The sequence below is a fragment of the Molothrus aeneus genome, chromosome 2 (assembly GCF_037042795.1).
Source record: "Molothrus aeneus isolate 106 chromosome 2, BPBGC_Maene_1.0, whole genome shotgun sequence".
NCBI lineage: Eukaryota > Metazoa > Chordata > Aves > Passeriformes > Icteridae > Molothrus > Molothrus aeneus.
Window position 1 is genome coordinate 11,004,565 of NC_089647.1, and position 24,138 is coordinate 11,028,702.

Consider the following 24,138-nt stretch of genomic DNA (forward strand, 5'->3'; position numbering starts at 1 on the left):
CTCTCTTCTGGGCCAGCACAGCTGTTCCTGCAGCCAGTCATTGAACCATTTTGGGGAACTGATCTAGCAGAAGAAAACAACCGGTTTAGGGGGGAGGGGAGTCTGTGCTTGCGTTTCAGGTGAGTCACATCTCCAGCCCTCCTGGTGAGGAGGAGGAGGTGCAGACAAGGGGGAACCTTGCTCAGGGGGCCAAGCAGCTGGAGGCAGAGGTTGTGCAATGTGTCATCAATTGTTTAACAACCAAGCCATGTTTGGTAATAGCCAAACCCTGTAATATTGTTAAAAGGTGAGGAGCAACTTAAGGGCAAACATGTCAAACTTCTGTGAAAATATGCACACACACATATATATATATATATATATACATATATTCTTCCTAAACTGTGGCCCTGACAAAATCCTTAGGGTTTTCTGATGAGGTACAAATTCCAGCCTTGTGCTCAATGTACTTCATAGAGAGCTTGAGCTGCAAACAGAACAGGGAACTCTGCTCCCTCTGATTCCCAGCAACACTGTAAGTATGACAGAATCCTCATTTGCATGGCTGTGGTTCAGATGATGTATTTCAATGGCAAATCCCTGTCTTGGGATTGGATTGCTCAGCCTTTTTTTGTATTAAAGAAAGTGAGGAAGTCAGAGCCCTTAAAAGTGATAATTTTATTGGGGAATTTAATGGGAGGTGATACTTTGTCATTTTATCCTGATTTAAAGAGAATTGAACAAAACATATGATTTCTTCTTTCTATTTGGACACATTTTATTTTTGGACACAGAAAAGCTAATAAATGAAACAGTGAAAACACTTGAAAAAATATTGCAAGACAAATGTATTTAATTTAAATGCTAATTTGTTTATAATATTTTCAAATAATGTAAATAATTAATAGTTTTGATGAGAGTTATCTGAACATAGCACATGCCAAAAATACAATGAAGAAGCTGTAAAAATTTATAAGAAAAAGCATGATTGGAAGAGGACAGAGGAATTGGACCAGCATTCCCACACAGCTGCTGCAGAAAAGGTTTTTAAGAAGAGCCCCAAGCTGCTACTGTTGCCTTTCTTACATGTAGCCATCAGTCTGAGCAGAGAAAATTTCCACTCCTATCTCCAGTAAAGTAATTTGCAAGCCATTTCTGATCCCGTTATATTATCTGCATACTTCTTGTCTTTTGCACAATAAATTCTTTGGGAACATTAATTTTTAAAATTGCCTTGCATATTGCAACATAAAAGGAAAAATACTATAAAACTGATACAATCTCTGGGCAACAAACCTGAGAAGTGCAAATATTGATTACATTGCAACATCTCCTGAACAGAAGCTACAGTGAAATAAAGCAGTGGTTGCAGATTGTCATGAGTTGTGCTTGTGTTTTACTTAAAGTCCAGGATCTTCCAGTGATGTTATTACCTGTTAACCTCATTTTAAAAAGATCCATATTCCTCTGTGGGGAGAGGAGGGCCTTGAATTACAGAGTCATAAAGACTGTGTATGACAGACAAGCAGTAGCTGCAATTCATTTTGTGGCATTAGGCTCCCAGCTCATGTTTTTTACTTGGGGCTCTCAGAACCATGTTACTCTCTGCAGCTTTTCCTACAGACTAAGCTTCGCCAGCCTTGGAAATGGAACTGGGACACAGGTACCACGCACTGGGCAGGCATTCAAAATGTGGGGTGGGCTTCTCTGCTGCCCTTCACCTGCTTCCTGGGCAAACGTGTTTTGGCCAGCTGAGTCACTTTGCCCAAAAAAGAGTCCTTTCTTGCCCTTTCTTTGACACCCCAGAGCAGGGTGGCAGAGGCACAATCTCTTCCCTAATACTGTTTATCTCTGGTGCCAAAATTCACTGTGGGCTGCCAAGACTAGCTACCTCCCCCCATATGTGGGTGACATTCCCGTACAATTTGAATGCTGAACACCATCACCCCACTGCTCACTCAGTCAAACCTCAGGGAAAGGGAAGGCCTGCAACTTTAGGATGCATCATTACTGGGTCTGGTTCTGGGCTCCTCAAGGAGCCCCTGGAGAGGTCCAGCAAAGGCTACCAAGGTGATCAGGGTCTTGAGCATCTCTTATGAGGAGAGCTGGGCCTGGTTAGCCTGGAGAACACTGAGAGGGGACCTCATTAATGCATACAAAGATCTCCAAAGTGGGTGCCAAGAGGATGGTGGGGCAACAGTGGGGCCCAGCAGCAGGGCAAGGAGAAATGGCCAAAAAATTAAAACACAAGAAGACCCACATCAACACGAGGAAGAACTTTTTTTTTTTTTCTGTTGAGGATGGCAGAGCACTGGAGCAGCTGCCCAGGAAGGTGTGGAGTATCCTTCTCTGGAGACATTCCAAACCCACTTGGACACGTTCCTGTGCCACCTGCTCTGGGTGACCCTGCCTTGGCAGGGGGGTTGGGGCAGGTGATCTCCAGAGGTCCCTTTTAACCCGAACCATCCTGTGATTCTGTGATTCATTTGGCGATACGGTTTGTTGTCGCTACGAGCAGTGACAGCGCTGGAAGCAGAAATTCCCTGGCGATCCCCTGGAAAGCAGCACCGGTCCGAGCTTCCTTCCCCCGCAGCGAGGCAAACTTTGCCTTCCCCGGGCAAGGACGCGGCGGGGCCGCCCCTGCAGCGGGCGAAGGACGCGGAGCCCTTCCTGAGGGAGAAGGGAGGCGGCCCCGCCGAGCCCCGCGGCCGCCGGGCGCTCCCAAGATGGAGGCGGGCGGTGTGACAGGGCGGGGAAGGGGCCGGGCGGGGGCTGCGCCCGGGGCAGGTGCGCGGGGCGGCGCCGCCGGGAGCCGCAGCCGGGCCGAGGGCGGCGCTCGGCGCTCCGGGAGTGGCGGCGGGGCCGGAGCGGGGCTGCGTTGCCCCCCCCGCCGGGCGGTGACTCGGGCTCCCCCTCCCGCCCCGCCTCCCGCCCCGCTCGCCCAGCCCGGGCCCGGCCCAGCTGCCGCCGTACGGCGCCGCCGCCACCCGCCGAGCCCGGGGCGCCGCCGGGAGCCGCGCGGGGGCCATGACGGTGGAGCAGAACGTGCTGCAGCCCGGCGGCGCCGCCAAGGTGAGTCTCCGGCGGGGCCCGGCCTGGAGCGGCTCCGCGTCCCCGCCGCGCCCGGGCCTGGCCGCGCCCGCTCCGGCTCCCGCCCGCTCCGGCTCCCGCCGTTCTTGCCCGTGCTGAGCTTCTCCCGGGCCTTCCCCGTGCCGCGGCCTCGCCTGGGCCCCGCTGCTCCGGCGGCCGCGGAGCCGCAGCGGGGGCCGCTGCCGGCCCGGCCCCGGGTCATGCCGGCCCCGGGCTCGGCGCTGCCCTCGGGGGAGCCCCGGCGCGCTGCCCGCGGCCCCGGGCGGGCCTGTTGCGCTCGCAGGGTGCCGGGCAGAGCGGCGGGAGCGGGGCTGGGCAGGGAGAGTGCGGGGTGCCGGCCGAGCCCCCCGTGGGCCCGGGGGAGATGCTGCACATGCCCGGCGTGACCCTGCAGCGCCGGCATCCGCGCCTGCCAAAGGTGAACGCTATTTCCAGCGAGTGACGCGCTCCTACTGGAGTGAAAAAGTGCCGGGTTTGGGGACTCGTGTTAACGTGCATCATGGAACGGGGTTAAGGGAATGACGGCGCTTCCCAGTCTTTTACTGTGCGCCAGGACTCGGCGGAGAATGTTTCTCTGTCAAAAGAAGAAAAAAAAAAAGCATACCTTCTAAAGCTTTCATTCGCTTGTACTGAACCGTCAAGAGAAATGTCTAAAATTAAATTGCAACGCTTTTAAAATAATATGTTTTAAAGGTAATTTGTAGGTTAACAAACTCTTGTGGTTAGTGGTATGACTGTTGCCTCTTCCCTGATTTTTATTAGTGTTTTAATGGCATGTACTGCCTTCACAAGAGGATAAAGGTGTATGTGCTTTGGTATAGTCGGTGTGGAAGTTAAATGGCTGCAGCCCTAAGAGTGGACAGTGGGAATGTGCTGATTAGGGTATAATTGGTTAAAGTGGTACAGCTCGCATTTAAGAAGCTTTTTTGGAGGAAGGGCGTGTCTGGCCGAGGACTGCTCTCATAGTTGGAAGTAGTTAGCAGTGATTTTGGCGGCTTCAGCAGGAAGGCAAGGGCTGACTCTGTTCCTCTCTCAGTGTTTTCAGTTGGGGCGTGCTCGCAGGTTAATGTAGCAGATTTGCTGCTACATGTGCCTGCTGTGTTTGAAAACTGATATTGCTGCTGTGCATCTGACAACTTCTGTGAGCAAGTTTATCTTTTGCAAAACCTCTTGTCAGTGGTTTAGTTAATATATCGTAATTATCACGTCAGATACATAGTGCCTTCTGGACCATGATCAGTGCTGCTGCCTATTTGTGCTTTCTGACAATAATCCTGAAGGAGTAATGTTGATTTTCAGCTAAACTAGAAGGATCCTTAGTTTTCAGCTAAACTACTGCTTGTGGGTCAGTAGTTCAGATTCACTTGAGCTTGAAATTGAGGATAAGCCCAAAAGGACTTTGAAGATTGATTGTGGTATATGCCAGGTAATCCATGCTGCAGTAAAAAATACAGCTAGCAATAATTCTGAAGTTGTAATCAGCATCTGTGGGTGTTGGTCACTTTTTTAAGTGTCTAGGGAAACTGAATAAAATATCAAGTTTTTTTTCATGGCAGGGATATTTTATTATTATTTATGTTGAATCATCTGATTATTTTATTATCTGCAATTGTTTTTAACCTGTTTTATCCTTAATTGCATGCATTTAGGGAATGAGGGAAAGGCAAATCTTAAAAGTACTTTGTAAAAAAGCTTTATTTGGCTCCAAAGTGAGTATCTCATTTTTAGTGAGAATAATGACTAGCTAATTGGACGACGAACTTTAACATTGGTCAGGTATTTGCATGTAGGAAGGCAAATGGTGAAGGTGCAGTGGGCTGATGGATGGATGAAAGGTGGAGAGGCTACCACAGCAATAACTCACTGTTTTCCCTTGAAAGAGGGAAAACCCAATGTCCACAAATAAGGGAGTTTGCTCTGGAGACCTCAAAGTTTGTTACAATTGTTTTCTGTTAGTGTGAAGAAACCACGTACAAGCAGAAATATATTGGGTTTACAAGAGTTGCCTGAGTCATCAGCATACCTTATTCGGAGCTGTGGTTCCCAACATTGTTCATCAGATGTTTTCTTACTGTCATACAGGAAGCGTGTGTCCAACTTCAGCAGCACTTGGAGATGTAGGTTTGTATTAATAAATGCTCTAACTACAAACAGCCTGCTTCCCACTGAAGCTATCTTTAGTTTATTGTGTAGTTAAAGCAGCTGCGTCAGGTCAAAAGAAGTTTTTTTTCTTTCATCTCTACTGGTCATCTTGACCCTTAGTTAAAACTTGTAAATTATGTCCTGAAGCAAGTAATTAATCAGATTATTCTTGTTTCTCATGGCCCTTGTGTGCTTCTCTGACATTGTTCAGTGTCTGAAGGTTATAGGTAATGTTTACAGTAAGACTTAAGCATGTGAATAAAGGTAAACAATGAGAGAATTTATAAAAAAAGTAGCTTCTTGTTTTGTCCAATCTGTACTTCTGTCCTGTCCAATCCTTTTTTTTTTTTTGGTCAGGCATTTTGCTGCTGAGGAAATAAGGCACGAGTGTTGCAGGATTTCCCGTACTCCAGGCAGCCCTACGTGGCTGATGCCTGTGTACCTCAATTTTCCTCCTGGAAGAAGATCTTCCCAGGCTGCCCCATGTGCTGTGCAGACCCTTCCCTTGCCCAGTGTCCCCTACACAGCGAGTTCAGGGGCTGGGTGAATGGTGATTTTCCTGCTAACTGGAAGTTGTGATGTGAGGAGGTTAAATGTGTTTCAGCATTGTCTCAGCTCTGATAATTTCTGTGATGGTCATCTTGGAATGGCAGATGGAAGAAGCTGGGTTTTAATTGGTGGCACTTAGCTGGCCTCTCAGCAATGTGTGTTATCAAGTTCTACTGCTTCTGGAGAGAGCCTGACATTTGGTTGATACATGGATTTAAAGGCTGTTTTATCTGTCCTTTGCTTTCCCACACCCACTGTTATTTCAGACCTGTGATTCAGCAGTGCATTGGCAGTGTAATCTCAGGAATAGTAGAATGATAGTAGAATAGAGCTATGTCAGCTCAGCTCATTTTTCTTTTTCTAAAAGAAGCACAAACTTTTAAGGATATTTACCACTTGAAATAATGCCTGGCTTAAAGCAAGGTCTGATACTAAATTCTTCTCTCCTGCTGTTTTTTGGGGTAAAAAGGTGAAAATTGTGCTAGCTTGTGTGTGCTTCTGTTGTGCTTGTCCCGTGGCTTTGATGTACTTATTATTTAAAGATTTAGCTAATAATATGGCACTGAGTTGTTTTTTTTTTTTTTTCCTAAGAGCAATAGCTGCTTCATGCAGATGATGATAGAGTCATCTGTCTCCACCAATTGACATGATGCAGTCCTAAATGGCAGGAAGTGATTGCAAAGTATCTACTGAGCACCTGGTACACAAGCATATCTTGGGAGCTCTGTACTCTCTTTTTTCTTTTTTTTTTTTTTTCCCATCTTAATAGGTGGCAACCTTCCAAGGTTTAAAATTCAAATCTTTAAAACCTCTGTATCTTGAGAGTTGAGTTCAGAGTTGCCTGGTGGATCCAAGAGGCTTCAGGCTCCCTCTCTCATCACGAGGCCAGAGCCGCCCTTACCTGTGACCAGTGTGCAGGTGTCCCTCTGCACCTGAGAAATGGCCCCTGGGTCACGGAGTGAGGATGGTTTCTGCATTTCCCCATAAATGGGGAGCTGTCTGTGTTTGGACTGTGTGACAGCCAAGCTTGGGGGGCTTGAATATGGGGTGTTAGAGCTGCCAGTGCTGGTACCCAGAGCTTTAGTACCTTTTTGTCCAGAATGAGCAGAATAACAACACTGGTTTACTGAAAGTGTTTGCACCAACTACTGAGTAATTTGGAAACATTACTTCAAGTACTGTGGAGTTATGCTGTTAAATATGTGCGTCTTGTTCTGTATTTAAGAAGCTCATATCAAAAAACCTTGTAATACTTGTAGTTACACCTTTGGCACAGATTCCTGTTGGTATTTCTGAAAGCTAGAGCAAGGTGCAAAGGCCAGTGATTCAAAGTAATTTTGAAAGCCCTTGTCAAACTGGTCTGCTGAATGCTTTCTGGTTTTGTGACTGTTTTGATGGATTTTGTTGGGAATGGGTGGAGGTGTGTGTGGTTAGTTTGGGGTTTTTTTGGTCTTTTTTTTCTTTAGTATCTATTCAAGCTTGCTGAATCTTGCAGGGTTGTGTTTATTGATATATGCTATGAATCAGCACCTTTATGAAACCTTTAACATCAGGTTAAAACTTTTTGCTTTCAGAAGACCTTTCACAGAAATTCAGTAATGATTTTGGTCGTGTTTGCAGGACTTTACAAGTATAGTACTATCATTAGAATTTGTCTGAAATAATGTCTTTAAATATTTTTGGTCCACACCTTGAAAGGAAAATACTGCTTCAGAATATGAAAGTGTAAAGTTTGTAGATTTTCCTAGTAACCTCTGGTAGTATTATTTTAAAATATCTATAATAAGTCCTTAACACACATTCCCTCCTCCCCTCAATATTTTTAGGATAACCCTGTATTCACAGCTACTATGAGCATCAGCTACAAAAGATAGTAAAACCCATCAGCTTCTATGAAAAGGTCAAAAAAAAATTACCCACGTCTTAAAATAGAAAAGTATTTAGCATTTTAAAAAGTGCTTCATAAGGATAAGTGGAAGGATAATTGAATAGTTACCTTTCTTACACTTGTGTGCCTAAGAAGATATTTGTGGTTGGCATCTCCTTAATTCTGTGAGTTTAGCTGCTGTCCATGGACTTGAGTAACTGAAGGGGAATGAAAGGTAGAACAAAAGATGGAATTTCTTTTCTGTTTTTGGCTAAATCTTCTCTACTTCCCTGCTGAAGGACCCATCCAGGAGTTGACACTGTCTCTGTAGCTCCAGTGATGTGAATGGTGAGGTTGAGGGATGTCACAGGTGCTGGGGACTGAGTGGCCAGGTTGATATATCAACCTGAGGCCCTAGAGGACTTGGAGAATGCCTTTTCAGGCTGGGCCCAGATTTTGCAGAACCAGCAGGGAGGTCTCTGACACTCTCTTGTGCCAGGAGTTGTCTGAGGAGCTGCATCAGTCACCCCCTTACAGCCATTGCTGGCAGTGCCAGTGACAGAGGGGTTATTGAGGTGCTCAGAGATGCCTAAAGATGTATTAAAATAGTATTGTTCTTCACTTTCTTCAGTGGAGGTACTGATTTTCAATTCCCAGCTGGTCAAGAGTCAAATGTGACATTCCTGGTATTCCATAGCATAAAAAGTAAACAAAAAGCTTAAGAGCTGTGTCTTCACTTACATGTATTCATGTAGGAATAAGTTCCTTTAAATGCCTGAATTTTCAGTTTTGTTTAGTTGGTTGTATTTTTGGGGTTTTTTTAAATTGATTTTCTGTTCTTGTTAGGGAACAGAACTCTTAAAAAGCTGAGGGGGCTGTGTGTGTGTGAGTTGCTGGGACCTGACTGAGAGAGAAAAATCTTTTCTACTTTCTCTGAGTAGAAAAGCCACAGATGTGGGAGCAGATTTTCTCGGAAATGAAAGTATCCTGATGGCTTTCACTTTCTAGTTCTCTTGTGAGAGTCACTGTGATTATTTTCAAGTGGGTGGAGGTTGCCTTCAGTCACAGTGAAGGGTTGTGTGTGTATAGGTGTTTGTTTGATTTGTTTTTGGATTGTTTCATTTTGTTTTGTTTTTTCCTTTGTTTGCTTGGGGTTTTTTAGCTGGCTCTGTTACTACACTTGCCCATCAAGCCCTGGTGACTAAGTTACCATTGTGATGGTCTTCAGTCAGCAAATGGACACCTTTAAATTGAAAGAATTCAGGTTCTCAGCAGGGGCCTGTTGACTTGTGCCTGGGGTAGCAGTGTAACATCACTATTCAAATCACAAGTTAAGAGTATTAGGTGAGTAACGTAGGAGAGGCTGTTGTGACAATGTATTTCAAAAGGATTTTGTGAATTCAGGGTAGAGTTCAGTCTTCTTTTCGCATGAAATAAAAGATGGCTTTTCTTAGCTGATGATTACATTTTATCAGTTGGGGTGCTGTTAAAGAAGTCAACATCTGCCAGGAGTGGAAAATATTTGACTGTAGTGAAAATTCAGTTTCAGTAGTCAATTGAATCTAATGTCACTCAGGTGTGATTTCTGCCAGGGAGCTGAGTGTGAGATACATGGGGTAAAACTCCCTCTGTTCCCTTTGGGACTGTGATATGTTCAGTGTTCTGGTTAATGGCTGGTCAAGCATAATTAATAGGGAAAAGGTGATACTATTAATCACAGGAGTTAGTTGCTTGCAAAACCATGCAAGTTAAAAGCTTTCTATAAGCTTATTCCTTTTATTATTTAAAAAGGGAGAGAATGCTAAAGCTGTGGGGCTAAAGGAAAGATGAGGTGGTGAGATACCTTCCTGCAGAGCCTACCTTGCATGATAGTACAAACTCAGGCTTTGTGCCAAGTGAAGGTACAAACTCAGGCTTTGTGCCAAACAAAAGGAAATACTTTTTCCTGTTTCCTCAGGCTGAGGAATGCCATCTCTTGCTGTTTTTTGTGAACACTTGTAACTCTTACCTTGGCAACACAGTGTGTTCTGAACAGCACATGTCAGATTTTTCCATGTTACCTTACATTAATACTGTGCTGAATATAGATGTTATCATAAGCTGTATTGTGCCTGCACACCTCAGCCAAGCTTGCAGGTAAAACTGAGAGCAGCTGTAGTGTGTGCTGTGGTAAAATGGTAAATCTGAAATGTTGCTTTCTTCCAGCCCCGCAGTTTGCTCTCTCTCATTGTATTGCAGAATTTGCAGTTTTTCATTGCTAAATTTCTGTAGGAGTCCAAAACTTGCAATTGACTAAGAACTCTACAGACCACTAGTGGAAAATTTTCATGAAACTTCTTTTTGAATGACCCTGTCCATACCACCTTTGTGCTCTGTTTCCACCCCATCTTTCTCAAGTGGATCAAGTACCTCTTGGCTGCAGAGGGTTACACCTCCCTGCCTCAATATTTGAGGCTAGTACTCCAGTCTGTGTTCTGGAGTGGCTGTGGGGGTGTGCTGACTCCTGCTGACACTCACAGGGCTCTAGCTTCTGCTAGAGGGCTGGTTTTAGCATTCTGAACTACACAGTAGCTTTCCTGGGGGTGTTGTGCAGAATCTGTGGGTTTGGGCTTTAATCTGAGTGAAATGTTAAGCAACATTGACTCAAAATGTTGAGGTTGCTGTGAAATGCTGTAAAGGAAGAACTGTGTTTCAAGATGGTGTAAAGGACAGATTGACACAAAATATCATGAGCTGGACACTTTGATGACTTCAGTTGTTGGTGACAGGATTTCTGAATTCTTCTTTGTTTAATTATAGGGTGGCTTTCCCATGTATTTAGTAGCATAATTCATTCTAAGCATTTGAAAATCACAATGAAAATAATCTATTCTGACTAGACTTTGCAATTTAAGAAGGCATTGATTTTTTTTTCTTTTCAGCTGGGTTTTATAGTTTTCATTGTTTTGTAAATGTCATTAGCTTTTCTTTGCCATAAAGGATGAAATTCAGAAGCATGTTGAAATCCATCAGCATGAGAGTTTCCCTGAAATCTGATGTTACCTGGTGATGGGACTTCAACAGGGGCAGCATTGTTGTGAGCAGTAGCACCACTGAGTATCCACAGTTTTAAAGTATCTCTCCTTCTAAGGGTGTTGGAGAGGTGGAATCCAAAAGACATGTGATGTGGAACAGCTTAAAGGCTGGAATGCAACTAGGTTAACTTTGAAAACATTACCTGACACAGATTTGTGTATGTAAACCACTTTTTTTTAAGGGCATTTAAGGAAATATTGGTATGCAAATTCAAACAAGTTTTATTCTGAGGTGCCAAGCTTTGACTTGATGCTTTTGTTTATAGCTGGTTTCTGAATTATTTTACCTGGTGGATTTTTGCTGGAAAAAATATACTCTGCACAGTATTTATTTTAAAATGTTTGTTATCAACTAATTGGCAACAGTCAAGCTTATCAAAGTTTAGATGCCAAGAAAATGGAGATGGTGTTCAAAATATCCTTGACTACAGCTTTTTAAGCCATCAGGTGAAAGCATATTTTCAGCTTTACAGTAAGCAGAGGTAGACAGAACAATATATTTAATAAAAGCTTGTCAGAGAGGCATTAGTGTTTGCAAGGCATGATCTGGAGCTATTTAAATCTAATTGACCTTGTATCTTACCATACACAGAATTTGTGGAAATACATGCACGTGATGTGATGGCATTCTATCCCCCTGTGGCTTTGTCCTGCCAATTGTCATCATTTCTCTGCTGTTGTACCCCAAAATCCAGAGGGCTCCCTTTTGAAGAGGATGTTCACTTAACATTAGGGTCTGAGCCCGAGGTGTAAAGCTTTTGGATTGTTATTTATGCAGCTGTATTTCATGCCAGTTTTTGCTTTTCTTGAATAATAAATGGTAGGCTTGAGGTCACACATGGTTTTTGTGATAACTGTCCTTCCCACAGCTGTGTGACTCCAAGGAAAGTCAGATGTCTGTGCTTGAAATTTCTATCCTAGTCTCAAACCAAAAATGACACTTTCTGACTTTCAATCAAATTTCCATTAAAACATAAAGCCACTTTGAACAAAGTTGAATTTAGCTGTGTTTCTACTGGGTTTAAGCTGGAAAAAAAAGGGAGAGTGTCACATGGAAGTTGAAAATAGTATTCATTTACATTCAGGTGTGTGCTGTGAGAGTGCTTTAAAGTAAGCATCTGGAAAAGACTGGGTGTGCATTGGCACATGGTGTTCTTCGTCCTCTTCAGAAGAGGAGATGGCAAGAACAGACTCCTACTCCACTTCCCTTTTGGTTTTATTTTATTCTTCTGAAAGTTAGCTACTTTGAAACAGAAATTTATCCTGGGACCTCAACTGTTGGAAAAGTATTTCTCTTTTTTCCCCCTAACACTTTACACTGCATAGGTGTAAATGGCCTGGTTAGAGGACTGAATACTATATTGTATCCCAGAAATCTTAGGTTATGACTGAGAAAGCATTCCTATACTTTGTGGATTTTAGCTTTTGCTTTGTTTTGATATAAAACTGTGGGAAAATATATCAGAATATTTTTAAGCTTGTAAATATGATTTTTTTTTTAAGCTAAATAGCTTTAAAGATGGCGTGCATAGGGATTTCCCTTCTTGGTATTATCTATTTTCCTATCTAATTTCCTTCAAATTCTGCTTCTGTCTCTTATGAAATTTCCCACCTGTTTGAGCTTTTTGGTTTTTTCTTTTTTTTTTTTTTTAATTTAGAGACTTTCCCACTACTGTGTAGTTTTCTTGCTTTAGAATCTTTTAATTTTTTGGTGGTAGTAATTGGCAAATTTTATTTAATTCTGGCATCTAAGCTTATAACATTTTTTTTAATGGGATGCTAGAATTAAATCTTCTCGGTCTGTATCCCATTACTGGCTTGGAACTTAAAAAATAACTGACAGCTTACTGGCAACTTTTAAAAGTTTTCTGGTCTTGAATGTGTTTTATGGGACTTAGTGCTGAAAGCCACAGAACATCTCTTGTGGCAGCCCTGTCTGGACCACAGTTGTCCCCTAGCCTGAAGCTGCCTGGGCTGCCTTTTTGGTACACTGCAGGTCTACAGGGTAAGCTCTGTAGATGGTGAAGACAGACAGATTTCCTCATTGTCCAGTTCCAGCTCTTGCTGTGTTGCCTTGAGGCTTTATCTGGGGCTGATTTTAAGGTGAGTGGTAAATAAGCCACCCTCTGCTGGTGCTGAGTGGAGGCTGTGCAGTGCACAGGCTCTGCTGAGTTGTTGGAGGCCAGGGAAGGTACTGGGTGCTTTGTGACCTAACTGAACAGAAAAGGATTGAAGATTTTACTATCAGAGTTTATCATCTCTGTTGTTTGATGGAGAATGTATTGGCATAATGCTGCTGCTAAGAAGTCAGCACAGAATTGAAATTTTTGTTTCAAATAATTTTCCAAAAATGTGAACTCGTTAGAGGAGTATTTTGTACCCCTTTTATTCAAGTCAGCTTCTGAAGCTTCAGGTAGGTGTGTGGTGATGGCACAAAGTCATTTTTGGTGTGACACCACTGACATTGGGAAAACTGGCAGGGCTAAATTACAGTGAACAGTGCTTATGAACCAAGGTGGTTGTAGATTTCTTGAGACTATGTCTGAACATATTAGAATGTAGCACCTTCAGCTTTCTGTGGGAGGTGAGGCAGATGTGTGCTTCAATATAAGGCCCATTAAAAAGCACCCTCCAAACTCTAAGCAATATCTTTCTTCATGGAAGAAAATGGCCTAGAAAATTTCAGTTGCCCTCTGTGGAGTGCAATGCTGAATTTACTATTTCTTTAGTAATAAAGAACTTATTCTTTCTTATTTATTCAATGCTGAATTTACTATTTCTTTAGTAATAAAGAACTTATTCTTTCTTATTTATTCAATGCTGAATTTACTATTTCTTTAATTGTGAGGTAGTAAAATTACATGCTGATCTACAGTTATCACCATGTCTTTGAATACTGTAGTGTCTCTGTTGTGTTTGAGGTTCATTTCAATTCTAACATCACCTGCATCCATGGAGGTTATTATCCAATGCAAGTGAAGGCTGCTGGCTGCCCTTCACCGGCCATGGTGTGGCAGTGGCCTTTCCACAGGGACACAGCATGTGCCAGTGCCTGTCTGGTGCTAGACCCACCAGGAAAGGCTGTCTTGTCTCACCCCAGGAGCTGGAACTGCTGTCAGAAGCCTGTCACCTTCCAGGCAACCTGTTAAACACTGCCCCAGGTTTTACGTGGCTTAATGTTATCTGTAGGCTCCTTCTTGTGCAGAGTTGTGCCTTGTGTCTGTCTGTGCCCACGTGCCCCTCCCCAGGTTAAAAACATGTCTCTTTACATGATTTCTTTGTAGGTGGTTAGTGGAGGGCAGGATAAACTATCAGATAATTTTGCTGAATGCTGCAAGTAGGGCTGTGTGAATTTCTTGATGTAATTTTGTCTTATAATGCACGACAGTAGGGGGGGTGACCAGTTGAGGCTGTGGGATGAGTTCACCTCTGGCAGACCTCACTGCAGTGAAGTGGAGCTACTGCCCCTCTGTTCTTCTTCCCAAGCCCTCTGTGTTGTCTCCTCTAACTTCTTGTGGCCCAAGATGTGGGCAAGAGCAGGCAGTGTGATCAGGAGCTACACGCTGGCTGGCCAAGGTACTGGGAAGCCTGGGGGTGCTGCTGAGGCTTTTGGGGATCCCTGAGGCCAGGCCAAGTTGCTGGAGGTGACCTTGAGCTGGAGAGGTAGCAGGGTAGACGTGCCTGGGTACATGCCCACTCTGTGATTACAAGGCCTGTTTCTGTAGGAAATCATGTTACTAATTCTTTTTTTTTAATTGGACTAAATGGAAGACCTTTATTGAAAGGCTTTCTGTTAAGTTTGATTGTTGTTTTTTTCCCTTCCTATTCAAAACAGACAGCTGAACTCTTTCCCCAAATGTGTCCCTTCTGTTGAATACAGTGGACTCTTTGTAATACAGACCTGTCTGTGAAAAAGTGCAATTTAAATTTTATTTACAATTTCTCTGCTGTACTATGCTGAATTTTGTGTGTAAAAATTGTGAAATCTTCCTGGTATCACTTACCTAGAGCATGTAGCAGAGTTGTTTGAGGTGAAGTGGAAGCTTTGATCTTTGTGCCATTAACAGCTGCAGTAAATGAAATCCTTCTGGATGTGCACGCCTAAAGCAGGGAGTGGAGAACAGTGTATGGCAGTTCAGCCCATGCCAGGAGCAGGTCTGATTGTGCATGTTCATTTGTGGGAAGTGTACACCAGGAGCACCACATCTCTGTCACTGTGAGATTTTTAATTCATCTCCCATTAGTGTAAGTTTTCTGCTATTGTGCCTAAGTAGGATGGGGGCTGCAGGAGGCTTTTTCCCCCATCAGTTTCTCTCACCAAATAAAAGAAGGATTAAAATAATATCAGAGAAACAACTCATTCTTTTAAGGCTGCTGCTCCACAACAGTTGAACTGGGTGGAAATCGGTGCAATCTCTGTCCTATCCCCTCCCTCTCCCAGCCCTGGCTCTCACTAAGTTGGCAGGAAATCAGTGTATGCAGAGGGTGACTCTCTGATGGTTTATTGGGACCCTGGCCTGACTTGCCAGAGGTTTGGATGAGTGGTGGTGCTGGCTCCTAGGGACGAGTGGCATCGGCAACACCAGCCTGGGCTGGCCAGCACTGGCAGGAGCTGCAGCCTGGGAAGAACAGCTGACTCCTCGGAAGGAGCTTGTGGTCTGACAGTCCTTGTGAGTGTTATTGTTTGTAAGTACTGCAGGGCCTGGGATCCCACTGATCTGAGGATACTTGGAATTTCCAGAGTTGGTTTGTTTGTTCCTAGAATAGTAGCCCTTGTTATCATAACAGCAGAGTGACAGTGAGGGGCTAGCTTGGTGTTTCCTTGGGAGCTCTTTGGTATTGTACAGATCAGGGTGAGGCTATCATGATGTCTGTTTGGAGAAGAACAGCCCTATAAATATGCTGAATGTTTGAATGAGCTAGTGGGACTGGCTTTCCCCTTGAGAGTTAGGACTGTGAAGAGCATCAGACATGAACCAGAAGAGCTTGTCTGTGGTGTGATGGGTTAAACTGTGATTGGGATGCAAAGGAAAATATCTCAAAGTGTAAAAATGTGGGTCTCATGGCAGTGTTGTTTTAGACCAGAAAGACAAGACTGAACATTTTTAATAGTGGCTACAGTAAAATTATACCCTAGGCAATAATCTTTGCTGTGAGGAGAAAGCTTAAGTCTTGTTGGTGCTGCCTGGTCAGACACTATAAAATGGGATGTTTATGCCTGATGGTAAATATCTGTGAACTGAAGAAGAAAATTAGGAAATAAACTTTTAGAACAGAAAGTAGCCAGGAGCAATTGGAAAAATATCATAGAATGATCTAGGTTGGAAGGGACCTCAAAGCTCATTTTGTTCCAACCCCCTGCCATGGGCAGGGACACCTTCCATTAGACCAGGTTTCCCAGAGCTCCATCCAGCCTGGCCTTGAACACTTCCAGGGATGGGGCATCCACAGCTTCTCTGGGCAACCTGTGCCAGTGCCTCACTGCCCTGACAGTAAAGAATTTCTTCCTAATATTGATCTAAACCTACTCTCAGTTTGATGCCATTCCCCTTTGTCCTGTCACTCCATGCCCTTGTAAATAATCTCCTGTGGGCTCCCTTCAGCCTACTGGGAGGCTACAACTGGATCATCTTGAAGTCTTCCCTTTTTCAGCCTGGATAGCCCAATTTCTCTCAGCCTTTCCTCATACATGTGAATGTGTATCCTGCTTCAGCAGGGTGCTGATGATCCCTCAAGCCCCTTCCAACTGCTGCCCCTGTGGTTCTGTGTTTGTGTATTTATGTACACACAGTTTGCTGTGTGTCTGTCATCCTCCAGCCTCCTCCTCCTTTCTATCTGTATATTGTTGCCTCAGACTGACCCCAGTGGCTTTAGTTTGCCATGGCTTGTGCATGTTTTTGGCAGGTCACTTGGTGTTGAGGTGGGATGGGCTGTGAACCTCTGGTACTGTGTCACTGCCCAGCTGTTGTCCATGGGGGGCTCTTGGAGGAATCCTCCTGAATTTATGTGTAGTTTACAGCTAATATGTGCTGGTGCTTTGAAAGATCCCTCCCACTGCTACCAGGAACTAATTATTCAACAAAATTGAACTGGAGCAGAGACTTTTGCTAATTACTGTCACAGTTACTGGAGTATGTAAAAATCAAAGCATTTTTTGTGAAGCAGATTTTCCCGTGGTGGTTCCAGTGAATACAACCTGAAGTCTAACTTGTGTCTAGTTAAGTGAAACTGAAGATCTCATTGGTTTTAGTGTGGTTAATTAATTTCAGAGCTGCTGTCATTACTCTTGGGAAGCTCACTGTTATGCTGAGCAGGGTATAGAGAAATCATGATGGTTTAAAACAAAAAGACCTCAAAAATCTTGGTAATTTTGCATTTCTGACACCTTTTTGTTTTCAGTAAGTACTAAGGTTGCTATCCTTTCTTGATTAGCATCCTGTCCCTGAAACTCATTTAGGACTAGCTGTCAGTAACAACTCAAAACATGAACTCAAGCAACATTGATCATAAATCAGTTCATAGACTAATTTTAAAATTTACCCCTGTGAACCCAGCAGGTGGTTTTCCTGCTCATTGTGAGAGTATTCCCCATGCAGGTGATTATTTGGTTCATAACTTCTGGGTGATTTTATCTAAATAACTGTCAGAGGTGGGTTTTGCCTTATATTTAGTGTCAGAGAATACAAACCAAACTCCTCAAACCTCTCCTTAAAATATTATCTCAAAATCTTTAACCATCAGCTTGAATAAAGACAAATGTATATGCTGAGAGTGAAAAAGATTTTTTTTTTTGGCCACATATGAGGCTCAGAATTGTGAGTGTTTATATGTATGCATGATCTCATGTTGTGTAGAAACCCTAATATCAGACATGGAAATTCATTGAAAAGTCACTAGTTAAAACATGAAAAGCATGGAAGTCTGGTGAGGGTATTCTGTGTGTTGTCTAGGATCAATATGGGTTACATAAAGCTATGATTAAGTAGAATCCTTACTTTAATTTTTGTGAGAAGAGTGTACTAAGTCGTGCACTCAAGCCTTTTCCCCTTGCAAGTTTTATTTGGGTTAGGCTGTGGTTGGCTGAAAGTTCCTGCCACACACTGTGTCCTTTAGCTCCTTGAAGTAAGTTTTTGCTCTCAGTCCAGTTGCACTTTGTGCAAGCTGCTGCTGTAATAGCCTGATTTTGGCAGCCTGTGCAGAGCAGCCCCAGACTGAAAATCTGCTGTCTTTATGCACGTCCTTTGCTCTCCACAGGTGATTTTTGTCTGAACCAAAGCTGAGGTGCATTTGGCATTACAGTGTGTGTAAAAATATATCTTTACCTACTTTCTTAGAGGATACAAGTCATGTAAGATGTTTCTCTTTTTGTACCTGAACAAAAGGAAGCCCAGATAGAAGATGCTGGGCAAGGGGACCAAATTCTGTTGTACTTTAAGGAGCACCTTAGAGCTGGTGCAGAGATTTAACTTGGTCTTTGCATTAGCAAAATAGTGCTTTTAAAAAATATGCATACATATAACCACTTTCTAATTTATATATTTATTTATAAATACTTTTATTCTGCACATACACGGAGAAAAATCTTGAGGAGAGAGCTGGGAAAAGCAAAGCCTTCTGGAGCTGACTGCATGTTTTTTCCTTTGTTTCAGCTCAATAGTTTCATGAAAGGAGTTAGTTTTTATTTGCCTATTTGGAACTTGACCAACAGCATATTTAGGAAATGGTTAATGTATCTGTGGTGCTGGAAGCTGTAATGTACAGCAGTGTCTGTGGGCCTTTTAACTATTCCTGGGAGATATGATTAATGTGGCAGAAAATTATATTCAGAGTAGTAATTGAGGGTCTTAAGCATGCTTGTCCTTTGTATGTTAAACTATTTCTGTTTGTTTGTTTGTTTGTAGCAGAAACTTAAAGCCTCTTTATGGAGGATTACATTCCTCTAAGCTCTCCGTGTTCTTCTCATTACAGCAGCATCATATGAGGAAACCAGCTTATGAGCTACTTGTCTGCAAGCAATGCCATTAGCAGGTCCTCTGCAGCTCAGGCTTCATTAGAATTGTCTTTAATATAAAATATTTGTGCAGTGTCATTTGAGTTTTCCTCCAATAAATAGATCTTATAAATCAGTGTTGCACTAGAAAGTAAAGAAAGTGGGATTTGTGTGAAGGGCCTGAGTCAAAATGCCATTCTCAGCATCTGTGTTTTCTTCTTTCTTTTTGTCTCTAATAAAAGTATTCATCCCTCAGGAATTAGGATCATGGCTTGGGCTGGAAGGCACCTTAAAGATCTTCAAACCTCCCTGCCAGTGGCAGTGGCACCTTACACACTAGACCAGGATGTGCAGAGCCCCATCCAGCAGCCTGGCCTTGAACGCTTCTGGGGATGGGGCACCCACAACCTCCCAGGAGAACCTATTCCAGTGCCTCACCACCTCACAGTAAAGATGTTTTTCCTGAAAATACAATCTAAATGTACTCTGTGTCAGTTTGAAGCCATTGCCCCTTGTCCTGTCACTCCAGGCTCTTGTAAATAATCTCCATTTTTCTTGTAGCTCCTGTCATGTGGTGGAAGGCTGCAAGTTACCCTAAGCCATCTCTGTTTGAGGCTGAACAATCCCAATTCTCTTAGCCTTTCCCCACAGGAGAAGTGTTCTGTGCTTCTAATCAGCTTGGTGCCCCTAGTGCATTTTCATTATGTAGTACATAATTGAAATGTGAACTGTGTAGTGAGGCCATAGATCCTGTTTTCTCCTCCTAATGGTTGGATCATCTCATTCATTCCTGAACATAGAACTTTATCTGTGCTTGGAAATGGAAAAGGGTTGTTTTATCTTCTGAGTTTTTAAGTGGTTGTGCTGCAAATACAAATATTTGGATGTTGCCATGAATAAAGCTGCAGTTTACATACGCTTCTTCAGAAGCTGCAGAGAGGAGAAAATAAACAGATCAATAGGTGGCTAATTCCCCCCCCAAATTTATCTTCACTGTAATTCAATATTAGTCAGTTTATGAGATTTGCCTTGTTAAAAAAAACCCATTTGTGTAAGATAGCTTTTTGCTTTGATTGTAGGAAGTTATCAGAGTTTACAGTACTGTCGTGGAACTAATTTGGGTACAGTATCTCCCTAAGCTGATAGTAGTGCAGATCCTTTTCTGCTTCACTGGTGCTGGCACAGCTACTGAATATGCTATTGTGTGAGGTTATAAACCAGATAATCTTAATTGGGCATTTCCTGAGAGCAAGAGAGGGATGGCTGAAAAAAGAGAGACTTGGAAATAAGGGCATGCAGTCCTAATACACAAATTTGGCTTCCACCCAGGAAAATGGGAGAATTTCCTGTTAGTTAAAATCTTCCAAGAGCTGAAAGCCTGAAGATACAGTGCCTACATACCTCAGGGAGCCAGAGGAAAGGGAAAGGCTGGGAATAGCTTGTGCATGAAAGCCCCAGGGAGCAGCCTGCTGCATGATGTGGTGGGACTGAGGGGTGTGAACAGCTGGATCCAGGGCAGCCATACCATCTCCTTTGTGTGCCCAAGGACTTGGGGCACCCTGCAGCAGCTGTACCAGCACAGGCTGGTGTCGGAGATCAGGTCCTGGGGGCTTTTTAGAATTGAGTCAAATGCTGTTCAGGCTTCATGGAGAATCTGTGTGTGACATGTGTGCACATACATCTTAGCACTGCAGATAGTACTGGAGCCTTGACTCACTAAACTGGAGCATCTCTGCTAGAGAAAAGATATGGAATGGGTCATGTAAATTTGAGGATAGGATAGCAAACAGAAGTGGGTACAGGCAAACCTGAAAGAATGCAGGTGGATTTCTTAGCACCTGGTTCTGTTGGAATGATCTGATTTGTGTGTCCATTTGAAAAGTGAGGCTGCTTATTAAACTGAATTAAAGTACAGTGAGTTATAATTCAGAAGTTGAACCTCTGCTCAGGCAAGGTTGGAAAAAACTGGGAATCAGGAAAGAGCTGCATTGAAAAGATACGGCAGCTTTTTTATGTTAGAACGGGTAGTTGTGATCTGAAACTTCCCTCACTGGCCTGATTTCATGAGTGCACATTGGTGTGGGTACTTCAGAAACTTGTGAATACTTGTCTGCTGCCTTCTTCATTTCTTATCTTTGTTTTAGCATAGGGTGAGCTCTTTTGGGTATTTTTGGTTATAGCCTGTGAGTGAACTGTTATTATAATTGTTTTATATATCTATGTGGTTTTAGACATTTGAGGGTCTATATGCTACAGTCACTTCAACTCAAGTTAGCCCAAGCTTCTTCATGTAATCAGAATGAGCATTATTAGGAGTAAGGAGGATGACTTGCTTCATATGTAGAAGTCTGTTTGTACTATTAAATATTTCTTACCATACAGAAGAGACTTAATTGCTTAGCAGTTGCACTAGAAATTGATCTCTAAGCTTCAGTCATTTTTAATAGTAACATAAGTTTTCTGTATGCCACAGTAACCAGAGCTAAAGGAATAATTATTCAAAACAAATAAAATTTAGCTATTTTGACTTTGCAAAGTAGTACAGATGCATTAAATAAAGTCAAATCAGGAATTCAGTAATACAAGCTCTCTGAATGTGGTTGCAATTGTTTCATAAGTGTCTTAAGTGAAAAGAAAAGCAAAAAGAAAATTGAATCTCTTCCTGTGATAGTGAATGAGGAGAGGGTTTGACAGTGCCTGCTCTGCCACTTGTAATGAAAAGAAATAGAATTACTTGTGTTAATACAGTTTCATGAGTAATAACATATTGTCATTATAACAGTGAAGGAGACTAATGACAAGTTAGAGATCCAGTTGCAAAAAAGGTCAGTGCATATAGTAAAGATGACAGATGCAGTTACATCAGATCTGTGAGGATGAGGGCAGATGGTGAATTTGTGGAAGAGAAGGCTACCAGTCGGAGATTTTAGCTGCCTTATGCAGTTTCACAATTGTTTCTGGAGATCTGTTAGTCTATTAGCAAGTATTAAAAGAACATGTTGATCAGGTGGAAATAATGTCAGTTATACTACTCCTAGAAAGGGAATGTGTCCATTATTTAGCTTCTGCATAATTTCAAGTAAGTCAATTAGAAATTAGTGGCAACTTGTCCACATTTAGCTGAAGAAACAGTAATGTCTAAATCAAACAAAGGCCCTAAAGCTCCATTTAAGGTGTTCAGGAGAACTGTTATTTTTCTTCTAATTCCTGTCACTTCTAACAATGGTGCTTATGGATTCTCCTTGTTGTTCTTTTAACTACCAGTTAGAAATTCTGGAGCTGAGTACCTTAAACTCTTGGCCTTAAAAAAAAGTATACTTAGATTCTTAAATCTCTTGATGAGAAAGGAGCATCTCTGGGTGCAGGTCTGACCTGTTAAATGTATATGTCCATGGGAAGGGGGCCTTGAAACACAGCTTTTATGCTGGAATGCTGAAATGTGGATGGAAACTACAGATGTCTAAGTTTATAAGTCACAGCTGTGCTCATAAATTAACAGCCAATATTTTGAACTGTTAAGAGATTGTTTGTTGGTAAACTGTCTCTTCTGTCTTTTCCCAGTCTCTGTGAACGATGAATATCCTCCAATCAGCCTTTCCAAGTGTTGTATATATTGTGGAAGATACAGAAATCTCTTAAAACTTGTTGTTGTAATACTTTACAGTGAAACTATTTTCTGTTTTGTTCACCATTGTGTTGGTGGCAAATAGAAAAAGAAATCCACTTTACTGCCGTGCCCTTGAATTGTTGCTGCTAATTTTAATGCTGTTGTAATTATTTTTCCCAAATAGTCTATTTAATTTCTTTGATACTTGCCAGGCTTAGGGGCAGGAAGCAACTTTATAGGGGAAACAAGTCATGGCTTTGTACAGTGCTATGAAATGCACAGAGTAAACAAACGAGGGGGTTGAGGGATGGGGATAGAGTGGGAGTTTGTTTTCCTGCATCACTTCACTTTTCTTGTGCCAACAGAAGGGTTTTTAAAAGGAAAAGAAAAAAGAAAGAGGCAAATTGGATTGTTAGCAATGTCTCTTAGGATCAAAAATGAAGGGAAGATTGTGTATGTAATTCATAAACATCCTGAACTATACGCCTTCTATTTCAACTTATTGGGGCATGAAGTGGTGCCTGCCAGGTTAATTTCTCACTGAGGAATTCAGCATTCATGCAGATCTTAATTTCCTCCTCTCTACAAAGCAGTGATAAAGGAAGAATAAGGGTATTTGAATATTTGAGTCTAGATAATTCAGCTTGAAAATAGGTCTTTTAGAAGAAGCTGCAAGACAATTATAGTTGCTATTTTAAAATGAATTTGGAGAGTAGCAGGAGAATGTTTATTTGTTCCTGATAGGAAATATGCTTTTTGTCATGCAAACAAAACCCTGTACTTTACAAAAATTTTCTCTTTCATAGACAAAATTACTGTTTTGAGTTCAGGATGTTGTGGGCAAAGAATAAAACAGAAAAACCATTTGCAAATATTTTTTCTCCATTTCCCATCTGCCAAAGGAGCAATTGAATTTGTTAATATGGAGCAATGGTCAATGCTCTGTTTTTTCATGGTTTTAATGGTTAAGATGCATTTAATGGTTTACAGGAGTTCAAAGATGGTTCCAGCTTTGTGCCTGCTTTTTGCTTCTGTGATGGGATGGCTGAGCATGACCAGAGTGAATCATCTGTTGGCTCTAAACAGGGGTGGGACCAGATTTTTATTTAAGTAAAACAAAGCCAAGCCTCAAAATTCTTATGCAGTGAATATTTAAGAGACCCAAAACCTCTTGTTCTTTTTCTAATTCCAAGTGTTGCTTTAAACTCAGTCATGGGTGCTGACTTATGTGATTTGGGAGAGTTGGATTTAACTGGTTTGGGAAGGCAGTTTGGATGGATTCCTCAAGTTCTGTTTCAGTATCAAGAAACTTGTTTTGTTTGGAATTTTTATAGTATTTCTCTTAAAACACCTCAGTGGTCAGGAAAGTTGAATTTCCAGGTTTTGTGTTTGGAATGATTAGGAATTGTTTATGTTAAGGAAATAATGAGGTTGAGAATAACTGGAGTTAAAGAAGTTGGTTCTGGTGGGTGTTCAGTCAGCTATTTCTACTACTTCCACTGGAGACCAAAGCTGTGGAGTTTTATTTGTTTAGAAGGGCCAACTGTGGCTTTATATGGGCTTCTTAAACCCATGTTGCATAAGCTTACCCATTTTTTTTGTTTAAAAAAATCCAAAACCAAGCAAACACACCAAAATGTAAAATCATTACATTTGGGAATTAATGATTCCCAAAAAAGTGCCCAAATTTCAGAAACTAAGACAAACTCAAGTAATGTAGGTTCTACCCCTTTGTGGTGCATAAACCTTCTATGGAGATGCCTTTAATGTTTGTGGAGGAGTGTACTCTGTTAAGACATGATTTTGCTGTTTTTTGGCTCTAATCCTATTTTAATCATCT

General features: G+C 42.3%; 1 protein-coding gene across 1 annotated transcript in view; it reads left to right on the forward strand.

Moving 5' to 3' along the window:
- Positions 1-2,950: 2,950 nt before the first annotated feature.
- The window catches only part of USP25 (ubiquitin specific peptidase 25), an 88,796-nt gene continuing 67,608 nt past the window's right edge, over positions 2,951-24,138 (forward strand). The window contains exon 1 of the mRNA XM_066571931.1: positions 2,951-3,051. Within this exon, the coding sequence (XP_066428028.1) occupies positions 3,007-3,051 (45 nt within the window). The 5' untranslated portion in view covers positions 2,951-3,006. The remainder of the gene's footprint in view (positions 3,052-24,138) is intronic.